The 24,996-nt window shown below is 39.5% G+C and overlaps 1 protein-coding gene across 2 annotated transcripts in view; it reads left to right on the top strand.

The window, feature by feature from the left end:
- Znf654 (zinc finger protein 654) overlaps nt 1-24,996 on the top strand; it is a 54,924-nt gene that overhangs the window by 7,164 nt on the left and 22,764 nt on the right. For both annotated transcript variants that reach the window (XM_036203795.1, XM_036203794.1), the window contains exon 2: nt 17,365-17,510. In XM_036203795.1, the coding sequence (XP_036059688.1) occupies nt 17,365-17,510 (146 nt within the window). The remainder of the gene's footprint in view (nt 1-17,364; nt 17,511-24,996) is intronic.

The following is a 24,996-nucleotide window of genomic DNA, read 5'->3' as shown; positions in this document are numbered from 1 at the left end:
TTTATTTTTATTTATTTACTTTTGTTTGAGATAGGCTCTCAACATGTAGCCTTGGTTGATCAGAAACTATGTAGGACAGGTTGTGTTTTGAAATCAGAGATCTGCCTCCCTCTGCCTCCTGAGTTCTAGAGCTAGACTCACACTATCCCCCTCAGTCCAATTTGGTGGTTACACCCCCAGATTTTAGAGTATTTGCATATATCCATACCATACATTGCAGATGAGACCTAGATCCAAACCTTGAATTCCTTTGCTTCCCATACACTGAATTCCTAAGCTGAAGGCAGTTGTATACCTTCTTTCAGTGTATAGCAGTTTCACTTTGAACCCTCACATGCAGCCAAGTGTCCAAACTCTTGATGATATGTTTATGGCTGTATTTTATTATTCCTTTTATCTGTTTATTTTCTTTCTTTCTTCTTTCTTTTCTTTTCTCTTCTCTTCTTTTCTTTTCTCTTCTTTTCTTTTCTTTCTTTCTTTCTTTCTTTCTTTCTTCTTCTTTCTTTCTTTCTTCCTTCCTTCCTTCCTTCCTCCCTCCCTCCCTCCCTCCCTCCCTCCCTCTTTCCTTCCTTCCTTCCTTTTTTAAGTCAGGGTTTCTCTGTGTAGCTCTGGCTGTCCTAGAACTCACTCTGAGACCAGGTTGGCCATGAACTAAGAGATCCACCTGCCTTTGCTGCCTCCCAAAAGCTGGGTTGAAAGGTATGCATCGCCATGCCCAGCTCGTAAAAACCTTTTTTTTTTAATGAAGGGAAATTACAGGATGAAATTGATTTTATTTTCTTGCTTAGATAATTTTCAAGTGCAGTCATTTAGCATAATGAAATTTTCTCTTATTCCCAAGGATGACTGAAATACCTCCACTTTGGGGTGGGTATGGGGAAATGATAATTGACTTAAGTGAATGTAGTAAAGGTTATTTTTTACATTTGCCAGTGAAATCCCAAACGGAAGTAATTTATTGACCCAAAGTCTTTCACATGTTTACCACTGTCTTCCAAATCACTAGTTACCTTTGAAAAGCTATCTAAGGCTGTGGTTGAGGCTGTGTGACACACTGTTTGTCTAGAATATTTGTTTATCGCTCTTGGTTTGATCCCCAATTTTATTTTGTAAATAATATCCTAGAAAGGCTCTTGAGAGGAAGGTGTACAGTTATATACATGGAGCTAATAGACATGACTGTTTTTGGATTCTTACACAAGTTGAGCTCTGCTGAAGTTCTTTGGTTTAAGCATGGAATTTATAGTATATTGCCCCATTTAAGTTGAGTTCAAAGATAGCTGGGCATCCAGAAATCACAACTCAGCAAGGGAAGTCTGTTTTTTGTAGCTATGTGGATGGTATTTGAGACCAGATATGATATGATATGATGCTAGTTACTTTCACCTAGAGAGAAAATAACAACTAGGTTTGTGAGACGAGGAATCAGGACTGAAGCTCTTGGAGGAACTCCAAAATCAAATGGTCCACGGAAAGACTTGTGTAAATGAACTCTGAGGAGAGTTAATTATTGGAGAAGACCAGGGGACGAACAGAAGGCAAACTAGCTAAGTTTCAGGAAGATAAGGTGGTTACCACAGCAGAAAACTTGATTTGTTGAGAGTTGGGGTGCCTGGAGATAGAGAACAGAGGTCAAAAATGGCAACTGCTTGAGGAGGTAGTTTGAATTGACAGACAGAGGATCATTTGAGTTTATTGATACTGGGAATAGAGTGGCACTAGTTTATACCTTACACTATCAATGCTCATCTGTCCCAGTAAAGGCAAGGAGGACTTAACTCCCAGATGCAGGAATGGGTGGCATACTGTATAATTGATCACTTAATTAACTTTAAGAAAAAAGGTGGACAGGCTTGTTTTCTGGCTTCATGTAGGACAAACAACATAGAGAAGTGAAAGAGTAATACAGAAGTGCTGATGTTGGTAGTGATTGGTATTTAGGTGCAGAGCACTGCTCTGTATACTGTGGAAATCTGTGGTAGTCTATCTACATTATCTGTTGTGTCAACTTTTCCTGAAGAGCCATGAAAAAGTGTCTGTTCATTCCAGAAAGGAAACCAGTGACAGACTAAAGTAATGATTCTACCAAAGTCAAACTTGCCGAACTAACGAGTTGATTAAGGTTATTTAGCAGAGTATGGACAAGGGGTTTTGTGCAGGAGCATGGATGACTCATTCCTGAGCCCCTAGCCCCGATGGTGATGATTCATGAAGGCTGCATCCTTGGAGACCCCTGCATAACTTGCAGATAGCTCAGTCATTAGGAGAGTCTCTTCTTGCAGAAGTTGTTAACTGTCTATATAAACTTGGGAGTCTTGTAAGCTTCAGCTTTGCTGAATTTAGGAGAGTTGTTTACTTCCTGAGTCTAGGAAGGAATCTTTCAATTTTGAGAAAATTGGTGATCAACACTATCCCAATGCATATGTATTCTGTTGTTTTGTTAATATATATTTCTACTACTAAAGTTGACATTACCAGGACCATTCAAGGTTTAAATGTTCTAAAGTCTATTTAATATTATTGCGTTGATTGGCATGGACAATTATTTTTTTAAAAAATCTTATGATAACAAAAACTGAATATTGTCTTAGTATGTTTTCTGTTGCTAAAATAGAATACCACAGACTTAAGTAATTTATAAAGATTTCTCTCAGTTCTGGAAGTTAGCCATACAAGACTAGAAGCTGCGGCATCTGATTAGGGCCTTCTTACTGAATCAAAACTCGGGGGAGAACATTGTGTGTCAAGAGCAAGGGAGCATGTATACTAGGATTTCCTCTCCTTTTTTTTTGGGGGGGGGGGGAATGTAAAACCACTAATGCTATCATGATTGCCCCATTCCAAACACCATGAGAAAGTAAATTAAGTTTCCAGAACACAAACTTTAGAAGAGATATTCTAACTAAAGCAGTTTTAAATATCCAGAACATTTTTTTAGATTGAACTTTATGTATGTGTACATATTACTCCTATTTTCAGTGTTATCCATGCATCAGAGATTTGATAATTGCTTTGCCTGTTGTAATGCATTTACTTTGCTGCCTTTCATGGTATGTGCCACTATTTTCATTGTATAGATAATAGAGCTAAGATTGAGAGAGCAGATGATTTAGCCAAGTTATGTTGCTAGTATGTGATAATCAGACTCTAGCCTGGCTGGTCTTACTACTAAAACCCAGCCTGTACATTTTAGCTATTATGCTACACATATAAACTGTTCTATATGAGATAAGCATTTGACCTATGCCATGGCATTTAAAATTTCATTATTGAGTAGAAGTAGTGTCATAGACACCAGTTTTATAAATGACACAAGACAGCGAAACTGCAGCTATTCATCGATGTGTGTATTCCTTACGTGTTGCTGTGATGAAGCACCAGGACCCCGAGCAGTTCATGGAAGGAAGAGTCTCTTTTGGCTTGCAGTTACAGAGGGACATGACTCCGTCATGTCTGGGAGGCCTGGCAGGCAGCAAGCAGCAGGTGTGGGAACGGGAGCAGGCGGCAGAGAGACTACAACGTAGACAGGGGCAGAGAACAAGCTAGCTGGAAGAGACACAGCCTTTTACCTCTCAGGGCCTTCCTCCAGTGACATTTCCCTTCAGCGAGGCCGTACTGGCTAAGCCTCCCTGACAACACCACCAACTGAGGAACCGGTGGGAAACATTTTCTTTCCAGTCACTATCGTGTGGAGGAGAAAAAAAGGGAAAAGGGAGGAAAAGAAAAAAAGAAACAAAGCTAAATAAAACAGAAAACCCCCAAACCCCAAAACCAAAACCATAAGCTTTCTGAAATTTCTTACAAAAAATAATTCTTAACTCTTATTCCATGTCCCCTATAAACCTACGTGAAGATCCATTTATCTCAAAGCAGTGGCTTATGGCAGCAATTAATCTCCGAGTAAACGTGGTGATGATTTCAGACCAGTAGAAATTATGTCTATCCTCTTTTTAAAAGAGGAAAATATGGGGGATTTTAAATGTTAATAGATGATGAAAGTTTTAATCTTTCCATGCTACCTAGAATAACTTAGAAGTCCCTACGAACTCTAAATAAAGTGGATGTGCATTTTTCTTCCTTTATTGTCTTTCAGTTTAGCACCCTTAAGAACTATTACCTACCATCTAGATTATAGATGTTACTTGTAAATTTGTAAAATTTGTACATATTTCATCTATATAATGGTGGTACGATTGTTTCTCATTGTCCTCTGAAGGATCAAAAATCACCATAATCTTTTGGACCATAATTAAGACACTTGTACATTTTAACTTTCTTTCAACTCTCATGACCTAAAACATTTTTATCCAGAAAACTGATGTTTTAATTAATATGTAGCAACCTAGAAAATACAATAACTAAAAAAAAATCAAATAACAGAGTTCATTTGTAGTAGGAATACACAGTTTGACTATAAATCAGCTCATCTCTATTGTCCTTACATCTGGAATTTAAGGGCAAAGGAAGTATTTTAAAGAATATTGCGATGACATATTTCACTAGAAAGAGGATGTCTTAAAGTCTCAAGCCTTCTGAAATTGAAATGTTAGAATTGCAGTTTCTTTTTGAGCTACTTTGAAGTTTGAATGTCAGATTTTTGCCTTACACACATACCCCAGCAGTAATCCAAACCCCCACAGTGGTGAAGCTCTGCTGCAACCCTGCCTGTTTGCAAGGCAGCATAGCACGGGGCAGTGTGCTCCTGGATTAATCACTTTTTTGCCATTACCTTTCTGATGGTGGTGTGAGCAGCTAGGGTAGAAAATGTATGCAGCCCTTAAGCCACTTGCTTTTTAAGAAAAAAAAGTGTCACTCTGTCTTAGGTTCTTATTTATTATTTGCAACAATATTAAACACTATATTAATTTACTTATTTATTTATCATTAATTAATTAATTTATTTCTGGTTTTTCTTTTTTTTCTCTCTCTCTTTTTTTTAATGTGGAGCTGAGGATCGAACCCAGGGTCTTGCACTTGCTAGGCAAGTGCTCTACCACTGAGCTAAATCCCCAACCATATTTTTGGTTTTTCTAGAAAAGTTTTTTTTTTTTTTCTTTGTGGCCATGGTTGTCCTGTAACTCACTCTGTAGACCAGGCTGGCCTGCAACTCAGAGATTGCCTGCCTCTGCTTCTGCCTCTGCCTTTGGAATGCTGGGATTAAAGGCGTGCACCACCACCACCCCTGTTAAGCACTATTTTTATGTTTATTTTATGCAGCTGAGGTTCAGAGAGGTAAAGCATGTTTCCTTTCTTCCTTCCTTCCTTCTTTCCTTCCTCCCTCCCTCCCTCCCTTACTTCCTTTCTTTCTCTGCCTTTCCTCCTCCTCCTTCTCCTCCTCCTCTTCTTCTTCTTCCCTTCTCTTTCTCCTCCTTTTTTCTTTCTTGAGACAGGATTTCTTAATTTCTTTATTATGTAGCCTTGGCTATCCTGGAACTTACTTCATAGACCAGGCTGGCCTCAAATTCACAGAGATCTGCCTGCCTCTACTCTTTGAGTGCTGGGATTAAGGTGTGCTCCACCATGCCTGAGTAAGCACCTAGTCTTAAGACACATAGGTAAATACAGAAGTATTTAGTAGTGGTTATAGGTGGGTAAATTAATGTTGGACATTTTTTTTATCAAATGTTCAAATTAAATGAATATATTTGTATAACTTGTAATCAAGATAGGAACAAGGTCTAAAAATTAAGTAGACAACAATTATGAAAGTATTAAAAGCAATGCTTAAAAAATTACTACTTTAGTTTCATGTGTGCCATCCTGTGTTTATAAAAGGAGTAGATATGCATTCATTACTTTATATTCCAGTACCTAACTTGAAACTGGAACCAGAGTCTAGGTACCCATGCTTTTCATGATAAGATGTCCATATTCTTATATTGATACTATTGTGAACTGGGTCTCGCTAGTCAAAGAATTCAGTTAAGGAATGGAAAACCTAAGAACAATTTAATCAGCACTTTAGAGGAAAAAAAAAAAAACACAGACAAGCTGTAACTCTGAGCAGTTTTGGAAGGAGGGTGATGGAGAGGAGGAAGAAGAAAGCTGCTTGAGTTAAAGAGTCTGAAAGCTGGCCTGTTCAGCAGTGAAGGCTGGTAAACAGCTGCCTGGCAGAAAGGGACAGACTTCAGAGACAGGGCAAAAGCCCAGAGAGTTCGGGTTAACACATCTAGGGGTTGATAACTGAAAGAAGAAGAGACAGTAGAAAAGGGAATAGGTATGCTTTTTTCTCCCCTCTTAGCATTTTTTTTTTCCCCAAGTAAATCAAATTTCCTGTGGCATGGACTCCTGGCCAGGTGATTGACAGGCTTAGCTAGATTGCCTCTTAAAAGAGACAATACTATATAATGTTCTAATCTTTAGAACCGATGAGAATGTCATGGTCTCCACCCAGGGCCAGAGTTATTTTATTCTTTTGACCAGGAGGCCCAAGAGTGGCAAAGCTGATACGTTTACCTTTTTAGAGTTACCAGGGAAACAGGAAGTACAATGCAAAGCTTACTTTGAGGAAGGAGTCTATCCTCAGTGGACTCTGAGATTTACAGCATCAGACTGGAAAGATGAATTCACCTAGAACTTGGCTTAGGAGTTTGAATTTTATGGAACAGTGTGCGTAGAGATGAAAGCAAAGCCATCTTTTTGGGAATCTTAAATGTTTTAAGATATATTAGGGAAGGTAAAGTATGAAAGCCTACCTCAAAAAGGATGCTGTTGTTGAGTAGCTAGAAAATGAATGGTTGAAGGCCTGACAGATTAGTGAGAGTGAATGAAGTAAGAGGGGAGTTACTAGAAATGTTAGCATTTTGTGAATGAGGAGAAAATGCCCAAAAGAATTCCCTGAAATTCTACCAGGTTCTAATCTGAATACCTGGAGATATGCGGTTAATAAACAATAGAAGAAACAAGTAAGAAATCGAATGAGTCAGATGATTTGCTGGCTCAGAGAGTTAATATATTCCTGTTTCAATTATTAGTATATTCTCTTAAGAAAGAACAGAACTTGTTTATCATCTAGCGATGTACGTATCATGTAGCTACGATAACATATTTATTAATTTGAGGATGTTTGTCCTGGTGTAAGAACAATGAAGTTTAAAGTAGCTGATGTGTCTATTGAATGCAGAACTTGCTTTCTTTCCTCCACTCTAGTGCTCAGGCTCTGTAGGAGTGAACATATACCCAGTCAAATTGCTTGCATTTTCCTTTGGCTGCCCTTTGTGGCACTAAGGGTCAGTCAATCCCAGGCCCTGCATCTACCAAGCTTTTGTTCTACCACCAAACTAACACTGGCCACTATGATCACTTGTTAAGTTTAGACTTCATTTCAGGTTTTAATTTGGGGGTTGAATAGCTTTGGTTTAGCTGGTTAAATGTATCAAATTTAATCTACTGATTAACTCATCGGTTTGTATAATTGAATTGTCTCCTGTTACCAGAGATTTCAGACCATGGTTGGCTGGCTGTATTGCTTAGGGCCTGCGATAGGGATTGGTGGAACAGAGCTGCTCAATTCATAGTAGCCAGGAAGCTCAGCAGGTAGGAGGAGCCAATGACAAGTTACAGTCATGAACAACATGCCTCCAATGACCTATTTTCTCCACCTAGGTCCCACCTCTGAAAAATTTGATACTTTATATCCAAATCAAAACAGATAAAAAACTATATGAGTTAAGTTTGTTTTCAGTTTTAGCAGTCATTATTATCAACTATTAGAAACCATAATGTTTATTTATTTTGCATGTATGTGCACATGTGGCAGAGGTCAACTTCACGTGTCTTAATGTTGCTTCACCTTAATCCCCTCCCCCACCAGATAGGGTTTCTCAGTAGCTTTGGAGCCTGTTCTGGAACTCACTCTAGACCTGGCTGGCCTCGAACTCATAGAGATCCGCCTGTCTCTGCCTCTCGAGTGCTGGAATTAAAGGTGTGCACCACCACCACCACCCGCCGCCCGGCAAATACAAGGTCTCTCTGTATAGCTCTGACTGTATTAGAACTCTCTCTGTAGACCAGATTGGCTTCAGAACTCAATGAAATCAGACTGTCAGCCTCCTGCATGTTGGGACTAAAGGTGTGCACAATTATGCCCAGCTCCACCATAATTTAAAACAGGGTCTTACTGAAGCTGGAACTCGGGCTGTTTGAGAGAGCTTGTAGAGAGCACTGGAAATGCATTTGTCACTCACTAAGGCTACAGACTCATGCTGCCATTTCCAGTTTGCATGTGAGTTTAGGGATCTGAACTCAGGTCCTCAGGCCTGGGTGGCAGGCCTTTTGCATTTAAAATTTACTCGAAAGCTTCAAGTGGTTTGTGCCATAAATAGAGATTTCTTATCCCAAACATTTTTACATTCCCGCAAGTCATTTGAATTTTTCCTTTACAACTTTTCTGAACTCAATGGCTTACAACCATAGGTACAAAGTCTTAATTGGTGTTTCCTACATTAGAAGTAGGGCATACTGAGGACTTTAATGATATGTTTTTCTGTGGGTCCTGGTACTTTCTGCTAGAGTAAGTGTGGAGTGTTCGTGGAGCACAGCACGTACTGGCTGAAGAACCCAGGTGCAGCTCCTGTCCTCCAGTCGCCTAGTGTCCGGTCTCCTGTCCTGTTTTCAGCCTGGTGCTAAGACACTTCTAGCACTTTGTTACCTGGGTTGTTGCTGCTCCCTGACATTTTTAAACTTACTGAACTAAATCATAAAAGCAGTCTTCTGCTCCATGTTCACATCACTTACATAATAACCAAAGTTCTTTTAGATGCTTTTGAAATTTTTTTTTTTGTTTCTTTTTGGAACACAGTGAAGGAGTACCTCTTCTTTAAGAACCAAACCAAAAAAATTGTTTTATTTCTAATTGTGTTTCTGTTTGTGGATATGTGCATGTGAGTGCAAGTGCCCACAGAAGTCAGGAGGCTGTAGGGTCTCGTTACAAGTTGTGAGCTACCCAATGTGGGTTCTGGGAACTGAACTTGGGTCACTTCAAAACCAGTATACTGACCTTGTCTATTCTACATAGTTCTTTCAGTCTTTTGTCTACTTTTCTTTTAATTGTTCTAAGTCCTACGTAATTTAATTTTATTGGCAGGATAAACATCCCCTTTGTCACATTTCTGTGAAAGGTAGTAGGTATAGGATGCTTCACTTAAATAAACATCACTGAGTTTTTACTTTTTTTGTTTGTTTGTTTGTGTTTTTTTTTTTTTTTTCTCCAGACAGGGTTTCTCTGTGTAGTTTTGTGCCTGTCCTGGATTGCGCTCTATAGACCAGGCTAGCCTGGAACTCACAGAGATCCACCTGCTTCTGCCTCCCAAGTGCTGGGATTAAAGGCGTGCACCACCACCGCCCGCCTTGTTTTTACTTTTGAGTCTACTTGTGAATTGGCCTCCCTCCCTCCCTCCCTCCCTCCCTCCCTCCCTCCCTCCCTCCCTCCCTCTCTTCTTCCTTTTCCTTTCTCTTTGCTTTCTGCTCCTCCCACTGTCTCATACTTCTATGATGCCAAGAGACTAAAATGTCAAGGAGCTTGAATCAAGACCTCTTTAGTATCAGACAAAATTTACTCACTCTTATCTTCTTCACTTACGAAACTCTTATTGGCTAAAGCAGATCTACTTTCTCTTCATTGTTGCTTTTCTTCTCCCTAGGCCCTTCCTTTGTGACACTATGCTGACTATATAATTGCCATTGCTTTTAACTGTTAACTCAAAATGTGCTTGAAATGCTTCAGGTGATTGAATAGAATCTCTCTTTTTTGCTACCTGTCAGAGCTATACAGATTTTTATGCTACTTTGTATAGATTTCTCGGTGTTCAGGGTGAGGATTTCTACCTTCTTTTATTATCAGTTTTCTATCCGTTTTTAAAAGACCACTTTATCATACTTGTATTTTCACTCTGACTCAGTTTTGAGATTTCTGTCCTCTTTTTTTTTGGCTTCTTTTCCTCAGTTATGTACCTTTGAAATCATCACTGAGTCATTAGGTACCTTTGAAACATCTTCCTAATGGGTAGCAACTAGTGTTTTGTTCCTCCCTAATTCCATCTTTGAGAACAGTTTGGTGTGGTACATATATTCCTTGTTCTCTCTCTCTCTCTCTCAACTTTGAGTATACTCTGTAAGGAATTTCCCCCATCTTATTAAGCATGCCTTCTTACTTTTCTTTAATTCTCTTACTATGAATATAAATGTATCATCTCTTGTAAAATTTAATTCACCTGGAGACTGAGCAAACCTGGTATCGAGAGTTAGGATTTATTTTAGCTTTCATTTTAATTTAATCTTTTATTGTGCATATATTTGTATTCCAGGCACCAGTTTGAGAATTTATGAAGCAAATAGTATGTTACTCTCTCCCTTAGTTTTGGTAACAAATGAAAATTGACATCACAATTTATGTAAAACCTTTACTATTTATAATAGGAAAGCCAGATCTTTACTCTGACCTCCATGCTGCCATTAAGGTGCCCTGACCTGCCTCATGTACAATGAATGTAGAGAACTTGAGGAGGAACATAGAAAAAAACCTGTACAGATAACCTTGGCCTACTGTTGTAGAATATTATTTTATGATGTGTTACATTTATTTGTTACATTACTCTGTAGACCAGGATGGCTTTGAACTCATGGAAATCTGGAACATTTGTTTTAATGATGCAAAGATGTGTTGTATTCTTTTATGTTGCATGTGTTTAACTTTGCGAAGCTGTTGTTACTTTGGCTGTCTAAAACACCTGATGGTCTAATAAAGAGCTGAAAGGTGAGGCAGGAGAAAGGATAGGTGAGGCTGGCAGACAGAATAAATAGAAGAAGTCTGGTAGGAAAGAAGGAGCAAGAAAACACAGAGAGGAGGACATCAGGGACCAGCCACCCAAGCATCCAGAGTTAGAGTGAACGAAAGATCTATAGAAGTAAGAAAAGGCCAAAGCCCAGACACAAAAGGTAGACAAGATAATTTAAGATAAGAAAAGCTGGCAAGAAACAAGCCAAGACAAGGCCAGGTATTCATAATAAGAATAAGGCTTCATGTGTGATTTATTTGGGAGCTGGGTGGCAGGCCTCCCCAAAGAGCAAAAACAACCAACAACAGCCTACAGCTGGTAGGATCTCACTAATTACTGCAGACATCACCCCGTGGACTAAGTGACTTTTTTGAGAGGAGCTGGAGTTTGTCTTCACTATGGTATATTTTAAGAAAGACAAAGTTCATATTTTATAGGCAAGAATGTAGTGAAAAAGAGTCATACTATCCAGAGTTTGGAAATACGACAAAAGTAGGAGTATGAGAATTCTGACTGCTGTTTTGGTGTTTACCCTTCTCTTTTTCATTAGCTTTCTAGTATATAGTTTTCAGTATAAGCTTTCTAGCTCTTTCCTGAGTATGTAGAAGATGTTGGCTACAGAAGCGAAAAAGAAGTTGGTTTTTATTTTATACAAAGTATAGATGAAAAACAAAAATATTTTTTCTATTGTGGGAATGTAAGAAAAAATTGATTGCATCTGGATAAAGTTACCTTTTAAAAATAAAAAAGCTACCTGGAAACTGCTGCATATTATTTGTGTAAACTAGTAGAATGAAGTTTAATAGACTATTTAAAATATGAAATCACAGCTAATTTTAAATCTTGCCAATATCTTAGTTCAAAGAGTTATTTAATGGCGGTTACCTCAAACCAAAGTTGCTTGCTAGTGTGGTGATAATGTTGTGTAGTCTTTCTGTTTCCTTTCCTTTCGTTCTTCCTTTTTTTTGAGACAGAGTTTCTCTGTGTAGCCCTGACTGGCCTGAAACTCACTCTGTAGACCAGGCTGGCTTTGAACTCATGGACATCTGCTTGCTTCTACCTCCCAGGTGCTGGGATTAAAGGTATATACCATCACCACACATCTTGTCTTTACTTTTTCAAAAAAAGTTTTCTGTTTTTTGAGAAGTTCATATATTTATACAAAGTGATTATAACACATCTACCACTCTCCTCAAGTGCATATGATCCAGTCTCCCTCTCCCATTTATGTCATCCTTTAAAAATGATTATTAATAACTCCCTGAGTCTAATTAGTGTTACCTATGTGCATGATGTGGGACTATAACTGGGGCATGGGCAACCTAGTAGCCAAGTACTCAAAGGAGGGTGACTCTCCATCCCTCAGCAGCCATCAGCTACCAACAAGTCTTCATAAGGGACGTTAAGAGCCCCTCTCCTACCCAGGCTGGATCATGTATAGGTCTTCTGTAGGAAACCATAGCTGCTGTGTGTAACATCCGTGTCATCTCCAAAAGGCATCATTTCTGCTTTCCTTCCCATCCATTGGCTCTCACATCTTTCTTCCCCCTCTACTTCCATGGTCCTGCACTGTGGACTGGGGAGACTGATATAGATGACCCATCCATAGCTAATGTATGTATATACACATGTATTTAGAAACCTGCCCCAACCCCCGCAAAAAAAAAAAAAAAAAAAAAAAAAAAAGCAGTAGGTTTTTCCCTCTAAGGCCTGTATTCTTTCCAGTCACTGGCTTTTAACCAGGTTTACTGTGCCAGGTATAAAGCCCCTCCTGTGAAACAGGCCTAATATCTAGTCAATATTTTAATATTTCATGATTTACCAAAGTCCTTTTATTTCATGTATTAGATTTTAGTTGAATATTTTCATGTGAAAATTATTTTTAGGCTGAATTGCTTTAAGAAGTATATTTGATAATGCTAATGCTAAATCTGGAGTTTGTTTCAAACTTTTATGTGTAGCTGGTTGATTTCTGTGAGAAACTAGTTTTGATGTCTTTTCTTTCCTATTGAATGGAATACATTCTTTTTTTTCTTTTTAAAGAATTTTACTTTTTTTTTTTTTTAAAGCTTTATTTATTTATTATGTATACAACATGTATGACTGCAGGCCAGTAGAGGGCACCAGATCTGAGTTCAATTCCCAGCAACCACATGGTGGTTGTGAGCCACCATGTGGTTGCTGGGAATTGAACTCAGGACCTCTGGAAGAGCAGCCAGTGCTCTTAACCTCTGAGCCATCTCTCCAGCCTGGAATACATTCTTATAATATGATTTTACTTAATTTTCTTCTTTCTTGTGCAAATTTATTATCTTTTGTTAAGTCAGTGAATATAAATGAAGTCCCGATGTCAATGGTTTGGCTAGGAAAAAATACAACTACCTCATTACAAATTATCTCATCTAACAAGGTAAATGAACTTTTTTCCAAGTTAGGAACTGTTTGTGGCTAAAAGAACCAAAGCTTACAAACCAAGATTGGTAGAGGTCTATAATAAACTTAAGATTCTCAAATCACATTCTGATGGACATTGGGGGACACTTGGCAAATAATCATATTTATGGAAACCAGAACTGAAGAGTTGTTGTCAACCTAGACAGATGTGGGCAAATATTGTGTTTTTCAAATGGGTGGGTTATGGGAACCACTGAGCATGACAAATAGTACAGTGAGTAAATTTGATGAATTGTTTATTGAAAAAAAAAAAAAGGTTTTCTAAGGTAGATAAATAGGAGAGACTTAATATTAGTAGCTGATTTAACAGCCTTGTCAAAAAGATATTGACTAGTAGCTGATTTAACAGCCTTGCCAAAAAGATATTGACTAGTGATCTTTAGTATGTAACTAGGAGATCTGACCATGTTCCTGTTACATGTCTGTGTCTGAGTTATGTTTTGGATATGACCTTGATGATGACATGAAAAAAACCTTGCATGTTTCGGGTGACATGAACTGGAAGTAGATGCTGATATACCAGTTGTGCAGACCTGATGGTTTGGGCTGGTACTGTGAGTGGGAAGAGCAAAGATTGTGAAATTGGGAGGACTGATTATGTTCAAAAAACCTGTAGCGTTTTTTCTGACTGAGAAGCCAAAACCCATACTATCTTCAGATTACTACTATAGTACTAGTATAATCCTAGAAATAGAAATGTAGCAATCAGCCTATAGTCTTCTGGATCACTTGGGGCCATGTTTAAGAGGAACATGGGTGTTAGTTTGGGCTATGAACAGTATATGCTATTGAGAGAGGAAGACATTTTGGAGACCATTGGGGAAATAGTTAAAATGAGATGTCAGATACTTAATTCAGACAAGAGACTGTATAAAGAAGTTTATGACAGCTGCCATGTACATTTGATGGACTATGGCATGTTTTGTTTCTATAGTTTTTAATCATCAAACTAAAACTGGTGGGTAGATGTCATTTTTTGCTTCATTATGAAGAATATTCTAATAAATGCATATGTAAAGTAAATCATCTTTATTTAATTTATTTTGCCACAACCAGAGATTGAATTGGTCTAGCTCTGTACCACTGAGCTATGTACCCCCAGCAAAAACTGTCTGTATATGTGGTAAATTATCTCTCAGTAGCTGCACTTGCATTTGCTTAAGCTTCTAGGTGGTGGGTATGTGTAGAATAGATAATCTTCAAGATGACATGGAATGTGAAGATGCACAGGCACCTATTCCAACCTCCATTTTTGGAAAAGTTTAGTCTTATCATACTGAGAGCTCTTAAAAGAACTTCATGTTATATAAATATCAACTTAAGGAGCAATGAATTGAGCAAGGAAGGTGCTTTATTAAGCATCCAGAAATATTGAACTTTAAGGTGTTTACAGATTCCAAATAGCTTTTACCTTATTAGAATCTACTCTTAAATCATTTTGGTGTTTTTAAACATATGACTTTAACAAAATTATTCTAGTTAGGAAAGCTCAAAATGATGACTGACTTTTTTCTATATATGTATGAGTGTTTGGTGTGTGTGTGTGTGTGTGTGTGTGTGTGTGTATGTGTGTGTGTGTGTAGGATAGGGGGTGTACATATACGGAGACCAGAGGCGGAGGTCTGTCTAGCTCTATCTATTGGCTTACTCTGTTGAAACAGGGCTTCTCACTGAGTCTGGAAGTCAGGTGGCGCCAGCAAGCCCTGGGAATCAACGTTTTCCTTCTCCCCCAGCTCTGGGGTTGTAGGCTTGCACGTAATGATGTCCAGCTTTTTAATGAGCTCTGGTCCTTATGCTTGTGCAAAAAGTGCTTCCTAGCGCCATGACTTTTTAATCCGGGTCCTCCATTACTTTCATTCTTCACTGAAGATTATAAAAGTAGGCCTGGAGAGATGGCTTAACGGTTAAGAGCACTGGCAGTTCTGCCAGAGGTCCTGAGTTCAAGTCCCAGCAACCACATGGTGGCTTCCAACCATCTGTAATGAGATCTGGCGCCCTCTTCTGGCATGCAGGCAGAACAGTGTATACATAATAAATAAATGTTAAAAAAAATTAAAATAAAATAAAAGTAGTGAATCCTCAGGTTTCCTGTTAAGGCCTGAGGCATTTTGCTCTCTTCCTCATAATACAGTACATAAATATTCGTAATCCAGATATCATGCTACTGTGTCTTAAGAAATATTTTTTGTTTTGTTTTGTTTTGAAGACAGGGTTTCTCTGTGTAGCTTTGTGCCTTTCCTGGAACTCACTCTGTAGCCCAGGCTGGCCTCCAACTCACCGAGATCCACCTGGCTCTGCCTCCCAAGTGCTGGGATTAAAGGCATGCACCACCACTGCCCAGCAAGAAACATTTTTGACGGAATGCTCAGTGCTGTATAAATAATGACAGTAATATGTAGTTAGAGTTTTCCTGCCTGGCCCACAGTCAGGACAAATCTCTCTTACCCGCCAGTCCCACAGTCGCTCAGACCCAACCCAGAAAGCATACAGAAACTTATATTGCTTACAAGCTGTATGGCCATGGCAGGCTTCTTGTTATCTATTTCTTCTATCTTAAATTAACCCATTTCTGTTAGTCTATACTTTGCCACATGGCTTGTGGCTTACCAGTGTCTTTACATGTTGCTTTTCATGGCGGCGGCCGGTGGTGTCTCCCCAGCCCTCTACTTCCCAGAATCCTCTTCTCTCTTGTCCTGCCTATACTTCCTGCCTAGCCACTGGCCAAACAGAATTTTATTTGTACAGAGCAATATCCACAGCACTTCCCCTTTTCTTTTCTTTTTTTTTTTAAGGAAGGTTTTTAACTTTTATATAGTAAAATTACATATAATAAAACAATTATCAAGCAAGAATTATAGTTACATTATTAAAGAAGATATCCTATCTATCTTATATTTGTGAGTCCAAGGTTTTATATCTAATTTATCTTTTATCATAACTGAGAAAATTATAACTATCTAGTCTTCAACCACATCAAAGACCTCAGAAGGATATAATATTACCTGAGAACCGGGAGAAGGATGCAAGCATTTTTCAGGAGTCTTGCAAGAGTAGACAGAGACAGCTGGCAGCCTGGACAGTCACCTAATGTTCCTTTGTAAAGTTGGGGCATTCTTCAGCCCGCAGGGCTAGAGTCTCTCGGTCACTTCTCTCAGTGTCCTGTAGAATGTCTGGCAGTTTCCTCTGTGAAGCAGGAACCTGAAGGACCATTTTGTCAAACAAAGTTTAGTGGTCACCTTTCTATGGATCCTGCATGTCCAGTCGATCAAGCAGTCCAGGCAAGAACAGTTTCTTGCCCAAATGGCTATTTTTGCCAAGGTGAAGATAAACTCCATATGAAGTGTCTTTAATGCCCATCCTCCTCTCTGAAGTAAATCGGTGCTGCCAGGAGCAGACATGTCTCATTGTCCAGAAAGTCTAAATTTTAAAAGTATTTTAAATGCCATATTCTGTATGTCTTTGAAGTATTTGAAGATTACCTATCTATCTGAAATATGTCTATGTATATCTAGAAGACTTAACTAACGTGGCTATGAGTATGATTATCATAGATGACTAATTATTAATCTATTTTTAATTATCTATTTTAATTTAAAATGAGCTATAGAAACATAATACCTTAAACACGATTAGAAATATACACACAGTATAACAAAATTAACTAAGTTTGTATCAATAGACTAAAGTCTATACCAATGTAAAACATTTTAAACAAGTTGTTGCTCTTTAGAAGTAAGTTCCTTAAACTACCCTTTTATCCTATTATATCTGTATCAGTAATATGCATGTCTATTTCTAGTTTTTTCTGCTTAGGTATTTTAATTTTCATACTTTTGACATTTAAACAAAAGCTGTATATGGACTGTGAAAATTTGTTAGCAAAAATTGGTAATGATTTGCCAGTTGCACATATTCATTTAGTGTATTTCTTTTCCACTTTCAAAGACAGGTGATTTTATTTTCAGATTTATGCCATGAGCTAAACAGTATAGGATTCTTTTCCTTCCTTCTCAGGCATGTGTGTTCACACAGAGCTAATGTTTTCGCATATCCGTTAAATTTTGTCTGCATTGGAAAACTTCAAGTTGGCACCATTCCCCATAGTAATGTGCTTTTTAAATCACTTCTCTATCAGGTGGTTGAAGATTATGCTGGACGATGGCAGGTCCCTTTGCCACAGCTTCAGGTTCTTCAGACTGCACTTTGCTGTTTCACATCAGCCAGTGCGTCCTTCCCAGATGAATGTGAGCACGTGCAGTATGTTTTGAGTAGTCTTGCTGTGTAAGTATTCTTTACTTCTTATCAACTCAGTTTTTTGCTTTGATTTATTGGCTTTTGGTGTTTCTTCTGAGGAAGGAACCTTTCCTAATGTCTTACCTCAAAAAGAAATTAGCATTTTTCACTTCAGTTATTTTGTTTTAATTTTCAACATTTAAGAACGATTTTACTTTTATTGGGGTGAAGTGGATTTGTGGTACACACATTCTTCTGGTCACTGTATTGGGTTTTAATTCTCCAGGTAGCCTTGGAAAATTCTAATGGTAAGTCTCAGAGTATGGTAATTGAGGCCATGGTAATAAGCAGAGAGGGACCTTAAATCCTTCCAAAAAGAGGTTAGGAAACTCCTGGTTTTAAAAAATGCTTGTAGGTAACACTGAGTTAAAATTATACACTGGGCTTTGTGCTAGGAATTAGCTACTTTAGTAGAGTGGTATTTGAAGGTTTGCCTTCAAGATCCATGATTTCACTTACTCTAAGTTGTTGGCTAGGTGTTCATTACTAAGCATAATTTCCCTCTTGTTGAGTTGGCCATGAGGCCAATTAGAGAGCTATTAGTTACCACCACGGTATGTGTGCTGCTACTGCACCCTTAGGATTATCGTGCTGTGCTGGTTGTTGATGTGGTTCATAAGCATCATTAGGACTGTTGGTTGATTTCCCTCCTTTGGAAGCTTGCATGGCACCCTTTGTTGATGAAATCTGATCCTCAGGGAAGAAACACTCAAATCCTTTCAAGCTCAGGGAGCCTTTGGGCCAAGTGTCTGAAGTTCATGGTGGTCTTCAGAAATAGGAACTTCTACTTCTGAGGTGACCAAGGACAATAGCAATAGTCTCTAATGTTTTGGGAGTGTCTTGGACAACCCTGACCAACAACTCATACTCATACATAGAAAAGGAGTCAGTCATCACTTTGAGCTTTCCTAACTAGAATAGTTTTGGATTCTCATTTCTTGGTATTGAGATATTTTTTTTTCTTTTCTTTTTTTTCTGAGACAGGGTTTCTCTGTAGCTTTGGAGCCTATCCTGGACTAGCTCTGTAGACCAGGCTGGCCTTGAACTCAGAGATCCACCTGCCTCTGCCTCCTGAGTGCTGGGATTATGGGTGTGCGCCACCACCGCCTGGCCGAGACTTTTTATTAGGTGGTCTTGGGCTCTTGGAGGGAGCGTTGTCAGCCCAGATGAGAAAATGTCATTTAAACTATGTATATTGATACGCAGACTTAAGTATGTTACAGTTTTCCTTAGATAGATAGTCAATAGTATGATTTTTGAAGATATCCCCACTGTTATCATGTCCTCCCTCCTGTATTTATTCCACTCTCTATTTAGAGCCCCTTTCCCATTATTTAAAATGTTATATAGTGGTTTTTATTTTATTATTTGATAGCCCACTTACTGCTGCTCAGATAAAATAACAATAGTTTAAGAATCAAACCTTAAACTCTGTGTCCTAGGTGTGAGTACACTAGCCTGCAATCCCAGCATGCATCTTGTAGAGGTAGGAGAGTCAGAAGTTGAAGGTCATCACTGCCTGTATAGGAGGTTTGAGGCCAGTATAGGTTACATAAACTCCTCTCCCAAACAAGAATCAAATGTTGCGTAAGATAGAGAATGCTGGGTGAAAGAATTAGTTACTTGAACTGCTTATTAAGTAGTGCTGTGTTTTCAAAGGAAAAGGTTACTACTGGAATTTACTGTAACAGAAAAGAGAGCTGTATTTTCCATACTAGAAGAAAAATAGAGAAACAGCAAAATGATTGTTCCATTAAAATAGTAATAAGTTTGTATTGATGGTATTTTATTTTTCTAAAATAACCAGAAAATTATAGAAGTCCATAACTATTCTTTATTTTCTGTAAAGCTCTGTGTCTTTTTCCTTAGGCTAAAGTTGGAAACAAATAAGTCTTATTTTCAGAAATCTTGCAGAGAGTTTAGAGATACTAAATCACCAGTTATACTATTATGTAATTGTAATCTTGAGATAATTGCAGTGTATAATGAAGGGGCATAGCAAAGGTTTTACCTGGTCTTGGATGCTATGGGAATCTTCTGGTTGAGTTAACACTTACTGACTTCTGAAAGAATGTGAGGAATAACTAGATGGAGCAGCAGAAGAGGCTCCCACAGCCACATAAAGTACCTATACAGGAAGTCAGAATATTCACAGAATTTATTATATTTAGTTTCTGTTTGAAGACTTCTGTTTCATAGTTTATATCATGTGTGTGTAACTTCTGTTCAGTTGAAAAGAGATATATATGAGCTATGCGTTTAAGATTCTGCTTTATATGCACATAATTATATGCATATATATGCTATATGTAAATATGAAAGCCACTGTAATTTATATATGCCCACCTTTATAAAATTATCTATTAACATGATTATGCCTATAGGAAGACAGGCCATCTCCAGGCTGGACAGTTGAATTATGGCCTTAAGGGGATCTTTACAGAGAATGAAAATGAATTCTGTCTTTATTTACAGGAGTATTTTTTCAAATGTTTTGGAAATGAAGAGCCTTGTAGAAACTTAAATCAGCAGCTACAGTATGTCTGGCTTTACTGGGGTTTATTTCCTTTGTAAGCTGTATTTTATAAAGAAATGAAAGTTATATATATATATATAAAATTAAAGTATACCTCAAAAATTCATTCTTGGTAGATAAAAGAAACTGAGGATCGAGAAGACTTGCAAATTGCAGGTAGCTAGTTATGACTATCTAGTCTTTTTCTCTTCTCTTGTAAATTAAGTAAACAATTCCTTCCTTCCTTTCCTCTCTCCCTCCCTCCTTTTTATTGAAGATAGATTCTTCTCTCATACAATACATCCCAACCACAGTTTCCCCTCCCTCTACTCCTCCTAGCCCCTTTCCACTTCCCCTCTACCTCAGATCCATTCCCCCTCCATTTCCTGTCAGAAAAGAGCAGGCCTCCTAGCCACAATGGCCAACAGGACAAAATAATATGCAATAAGATAAGGTGAAAGCTCTCATATTGAGGCCGGACAAGGCAACCCAGTAGGGGGAAAAGAGTCTCAAAGGGAGTAGAGATCCACCAGCTCACTGTGAGGTGTCCCACAGAAACACCAAGCCAACACCCATAACATACATGCAGAAGACCTGGTGCAGACCCCTGAAGGCCCTGTGCTTGCTGCTTCAGTCTCTGGGAGCCATGTTTTCCCGGTGCCATCTGACTCTTATAGTCTTTACTTCCCTCTTCTATGTGACTCCCTAATCTCCGAGGAGAGGGACCCGATGGAGATCTCCACTTTAGACTCTCTGCATAATATGTGGCTCTGGATCTCTGCACCTATTCCCATCTGCTGTTGGACGAAGCCTCTTTGATGATGACTGGACAAGGCACCAATCTATGAGTGTAGCTGTAATTCCTAACTTTCATAGATAAAACACAATGGCATATGAACTGAGAACAGATAGCTACCAGTTTTATATAAAATTCAGATATTAATGTTGCTTTCCCAGCTTTTTTTTTTTTTTTCCACCAAGGAAAGAATGTTCATGGAATTTAGCATACCAGACTGAGATGAACAAATTAGGACGTTAAGTATTTGCCTGATAGACATCAGGTCCACTGATAATACTGGAGGAGTGGACTGGTTAAACTGGTAGCATTCATATGTACAGTGGCAAAAAAAAAAAAAAAAGCATATACCCATGTATATCTTAGTATGTCAAGTTGCAGTATGTATGATTAGCTTCTTAATCAGAACAATTAGACATTTTGGGGCTGTACCACATGTGTAATGGTAGATCATCAATCCTTTTTGATTATCTTACTTTATTCCACTCTGTTTCAAACTTGATTTTCTACTGTATTGCAACCAAGTTTTATTTGATTCACTTATACTATAATGTAGATACAAGTATCAATCAATTTGTAAATCAAAGGAAGAAAGAATATTTGTAAATCAAAGGAAGAAAGAATAATTATGATGGTACATTTGTCTTCTTTTTAAATTATAGTGTGTATGTAAGTGAGTGAGTGTGTGTGTGTGTGTGTGTGTGTGTGTGTGTGTGTGTGTGTAGGTCAGAGGATACCTGAGGTAGTGTGTTCTCTCCTATGGTGTGGGTCCTGGGGTTATCAGGCTTGGTGGTAAGTCCTTTATGCACTGAGCCACCTTGCAGGCCCCATGAAGGAAGAGGGAAAGGTTCTAATCTGATAACTCCTTTTCTATACAATAGCACTCTTAACTGTGTCTTAACTTTTAATTATATTGATCAATTCTTATTAGTACTGTTTCCAATTTTGCATGTATTCTCTTCCATAATTATATTTTAGATGGAACTATACATCGTGTAGATTTCTACTTTCCTATTTCTTCTCTCTCTGAAGACAAAGAAATGTTTGTTGCTTTTGGAGGCAATTGTTGGATTTAATTCTGTTTTCCTTACTAAACTCAACTCCCCTCCATCCCCATTGCCACTAGTACTGGGAATTAAACTCAGGGCCTTGTATTTTCCAGACAAGCGCTCAAACACTGAGCTATACCCCCAGCTCTTTTTTTTTTTTTTTTTTTTTTTTTTTTTTTTGTGACAGGGTTTCTCTGTAGCTTTGGAGTCTTTCCTGGAACTCACTCTGTAGCCCAGGCTGATTTTGAACTCACAGAGATCCGCCTGCCTCCCTGGTGCTGTGATCAAGGCCCGGCACCACCACTGCCTGGCGTATTGTTCTTTATTTACTATTGACTAGAATATTTTCTTTTCAGTATTTTTTGTACCTAAAGACAATATTAAACAAACTTGTATGTATTATCTTGTTGATAGTTAGAAATTGAGTGTTTTGTTTGGCACTACTAGTATGACTGGCATTTTTATATCTGTAATTTTGATATTTATTTCATGTTTTGTGCACATTGCCAAGCTGTTGAGACTATAGTTATTTTGTGGCCAAAATCAAAATTAGAGGTCTCTAATCCATTGTTAAATTTATGTTAGCTATGGAATGCGACACGTGATGAAATACCCCATCCCCACCCACTGATGGTCATGGAAGAAGAAGAAAACTCATGCTCAGCTTAATGTCATTCACAAAATGTTCTTACTAACTTGAGAATTTCATACGATGCATTTTGATCATGTTCATCCCCACACCGTCGTCCTTAAATGTTTTCACATCCTTCCGATCTCTCACTGCCTAGCTATTGGCCATTCAGCGCTTTATGAAACCGTTCACAGTGACACGCCCTCACAGGGTAAAGGAATATTCCACAATAACAGAAGGCCGTATGGAACATACAATTACTACTACTGTTCGTTCTTGCTTTTTCAAACAGGGCTTCTCTGTGTAGCTTCGGCTGTCCTGAAACTTGCTCGTAGACCAAGTTGGCTTCAAACTCACAGAGTTCTGCCTGCCTTTGCTTCCCAAGTGCTGGGATTAAAGGCATGCACCACCACCGCCCAGATGCTACTACTCAGGATTCATAGGTTTCCTTTCTCCCCACCCCCACCTCCAGACAGCGTTTCTCTGTGTAACAGCCCTGGCTGTTCTGGAACTCAGTCTATAGACCAGACTGTCTTCAAGCTCAAAGAAATCCACCTGCCTCTGTGTGTGCCACCACACCCTCCTATCCTTTTCCTTTCTCCTCTCCTTTCCTTGCCTTTTCTTTCCTCTTGCCTCTCCTTTCTTTTCCTCTTTCCTTTCCTTTCCTTTCCTTTCTTTTCCTTTCCCCTTCCCTTCCCTCCCCTCCCCTTCCCTCTCCTCCCCTTCCCTTCCTTCCCCTCCCCTTCCCTCCCCTTCCCTCCCCTTCCCTTCCCTCCCCTCCCCTTCCCTTCCCTCCCCTCCCCTTCCCTCCCCTTCCCTTCCCTCCCCTCCCCTTCCCTTCCCTTCCTTTCCCTCCCCTCCCCTTCCCTTCCCTTCCCTCTCCTCCCCTTCCCTTCCCTCCCCTTCCTCCCCTTCCCTTCCCTCCCCTCCCCTCCCTCCCCCCCTCCCCTCCCCCTCCCTTTCCCTTCCCTTCCCTTCTCTTCCCTCCCCTTCCCTCCCCTCCCCTTCCCTCCCTTCCCTTCCCTCCCTTCCCTTCCCTTCCCTTCCCTCCCCTTCCTTTCCCTTCCCTTCCTTTCCCTCCCCTCCCCTTCCCTTCCTTTCCCTCCCCTCCCCTCCCCTCCCCTTCCCTTCCCTCCCCTTCCTTTCCCTTCCCTCCCTTTCCCTTCCCTTCCCTCCCCTTCCCTTCCCTTCCCTTCCCTTCCCTTCCCTTCCCTTCCCTTCCCTCCCCTTCCTTTCCCTTCCCTCCCCTTCCCTTCCTTTCCCTCCCCTCCCCTTCCCTCCCCTCCCTTCCCTCCCCTTCCCTTCCCTCCCCTTCCCTTCCCTTCCCTTCCCTTCCCTTCCCTTCCCTTCCCTCCCCTTCCCTTCCTTTCCCTTCCCTCCCCTTCCCTTCCTTTCCCTCCCCTTCCCTCCCCTTCCCTTCTTTTCCCTCCTCTTCCCTTCCCTCCCCTTCCCTTCCCCTCCCTTCCCTCCCCTTCCCTTCCCTCCCTTCTCCTTCCCTTCCCTTCCCTTCCCTCCGCCCCCCTCCCCTTTTCTTTCCTGAGACAGGGTTTTACTATGTAGCCTTGGTTGGCCTGGAACTCCTTATGTAGAACAGGTTGTTTTAGAACTCAGAGGAGATCCACTTACATGTTTCCTCAGAATGAAAGGTGTATGCCACTATGCCCAGCTTTTGTGTTGTTGTTTGTTTTTGTTTTAGATATATCGCTTTGCAATCAACTTATTGCTAAACTTGTATGGTTACTGTATGTAAGGACACACAAGGCTCTGTTTTCAGTTCTCTGAAGGCTCTCTAAAAGGAAAGATTGATGTTAGTAGAGGTTCATTTGTTTGTTTTTAGGAAGGAAGGCTTCTCTATAACACACAAGTACCAAGGGGAGCAGGAGTGCTCATGTAGGAGCGGAAAAAGGTATCCAGAAGATCTAACTAAGACAATTCATGACCATGGCAGTTAGACAATTCTCTTTACTATAATAGGATACTTGAAAATGAACAACTTAAAAAGAGGGCTGGTTTCTTTATTTTGTTTGTGGAGTGTGTGCATGTGTATGTGGAGGGTTGCCCTTGTGTGTGTAGAGCAGAAGTTGATGACAGGTTTATTCCTTAATTGCTCTCCACCTTAATTTTTAAGACAGGATCTCTCACTGAACCTAGAGCTTACAGTTTTGCTTAGATAAGCTAACTAGTAAGTCTTAAGTCTTCATGTGTCTCCACCCTACTGCCACCCCAGTACTGGAGTTGTGGGTGCATGACACTGCCCTTGGCTTTTATAGGAATGCTGAGCTTCATAATTCAGGTTCTCTCTCATACTTGTGAAGCTAGCATTTTACCCACTGAACCATCTTTCCAGCCCCCAAGGGTAGGTTTATTTTAGTTCAAATTGGAGGTTCAGTCTATGGTCAGTTGACATCATTACTATTGGGCCTTTAGCAACACTATACATCATGGCAGAAAAGTTCATGGATGATTAAGCTGGTTACCTCATG

Source organism: Onychomys torridus, chromosome 12, assembly GCF_903995425.1.
Source record: "Onychomys torridus chromosome 12, mOncTor1.1, whole genome shotgun sequence".
Taxonomy (NCBI): domain Eukaryota; kingdom Metazoa; phylum Chordata; class Mammalia; order Rodentia; family Cricetidae; genus Onychomys; species Onychomys torridus.
This window is presented reverse-complemented; position numbering and strand designations above follow the sequence as displayed.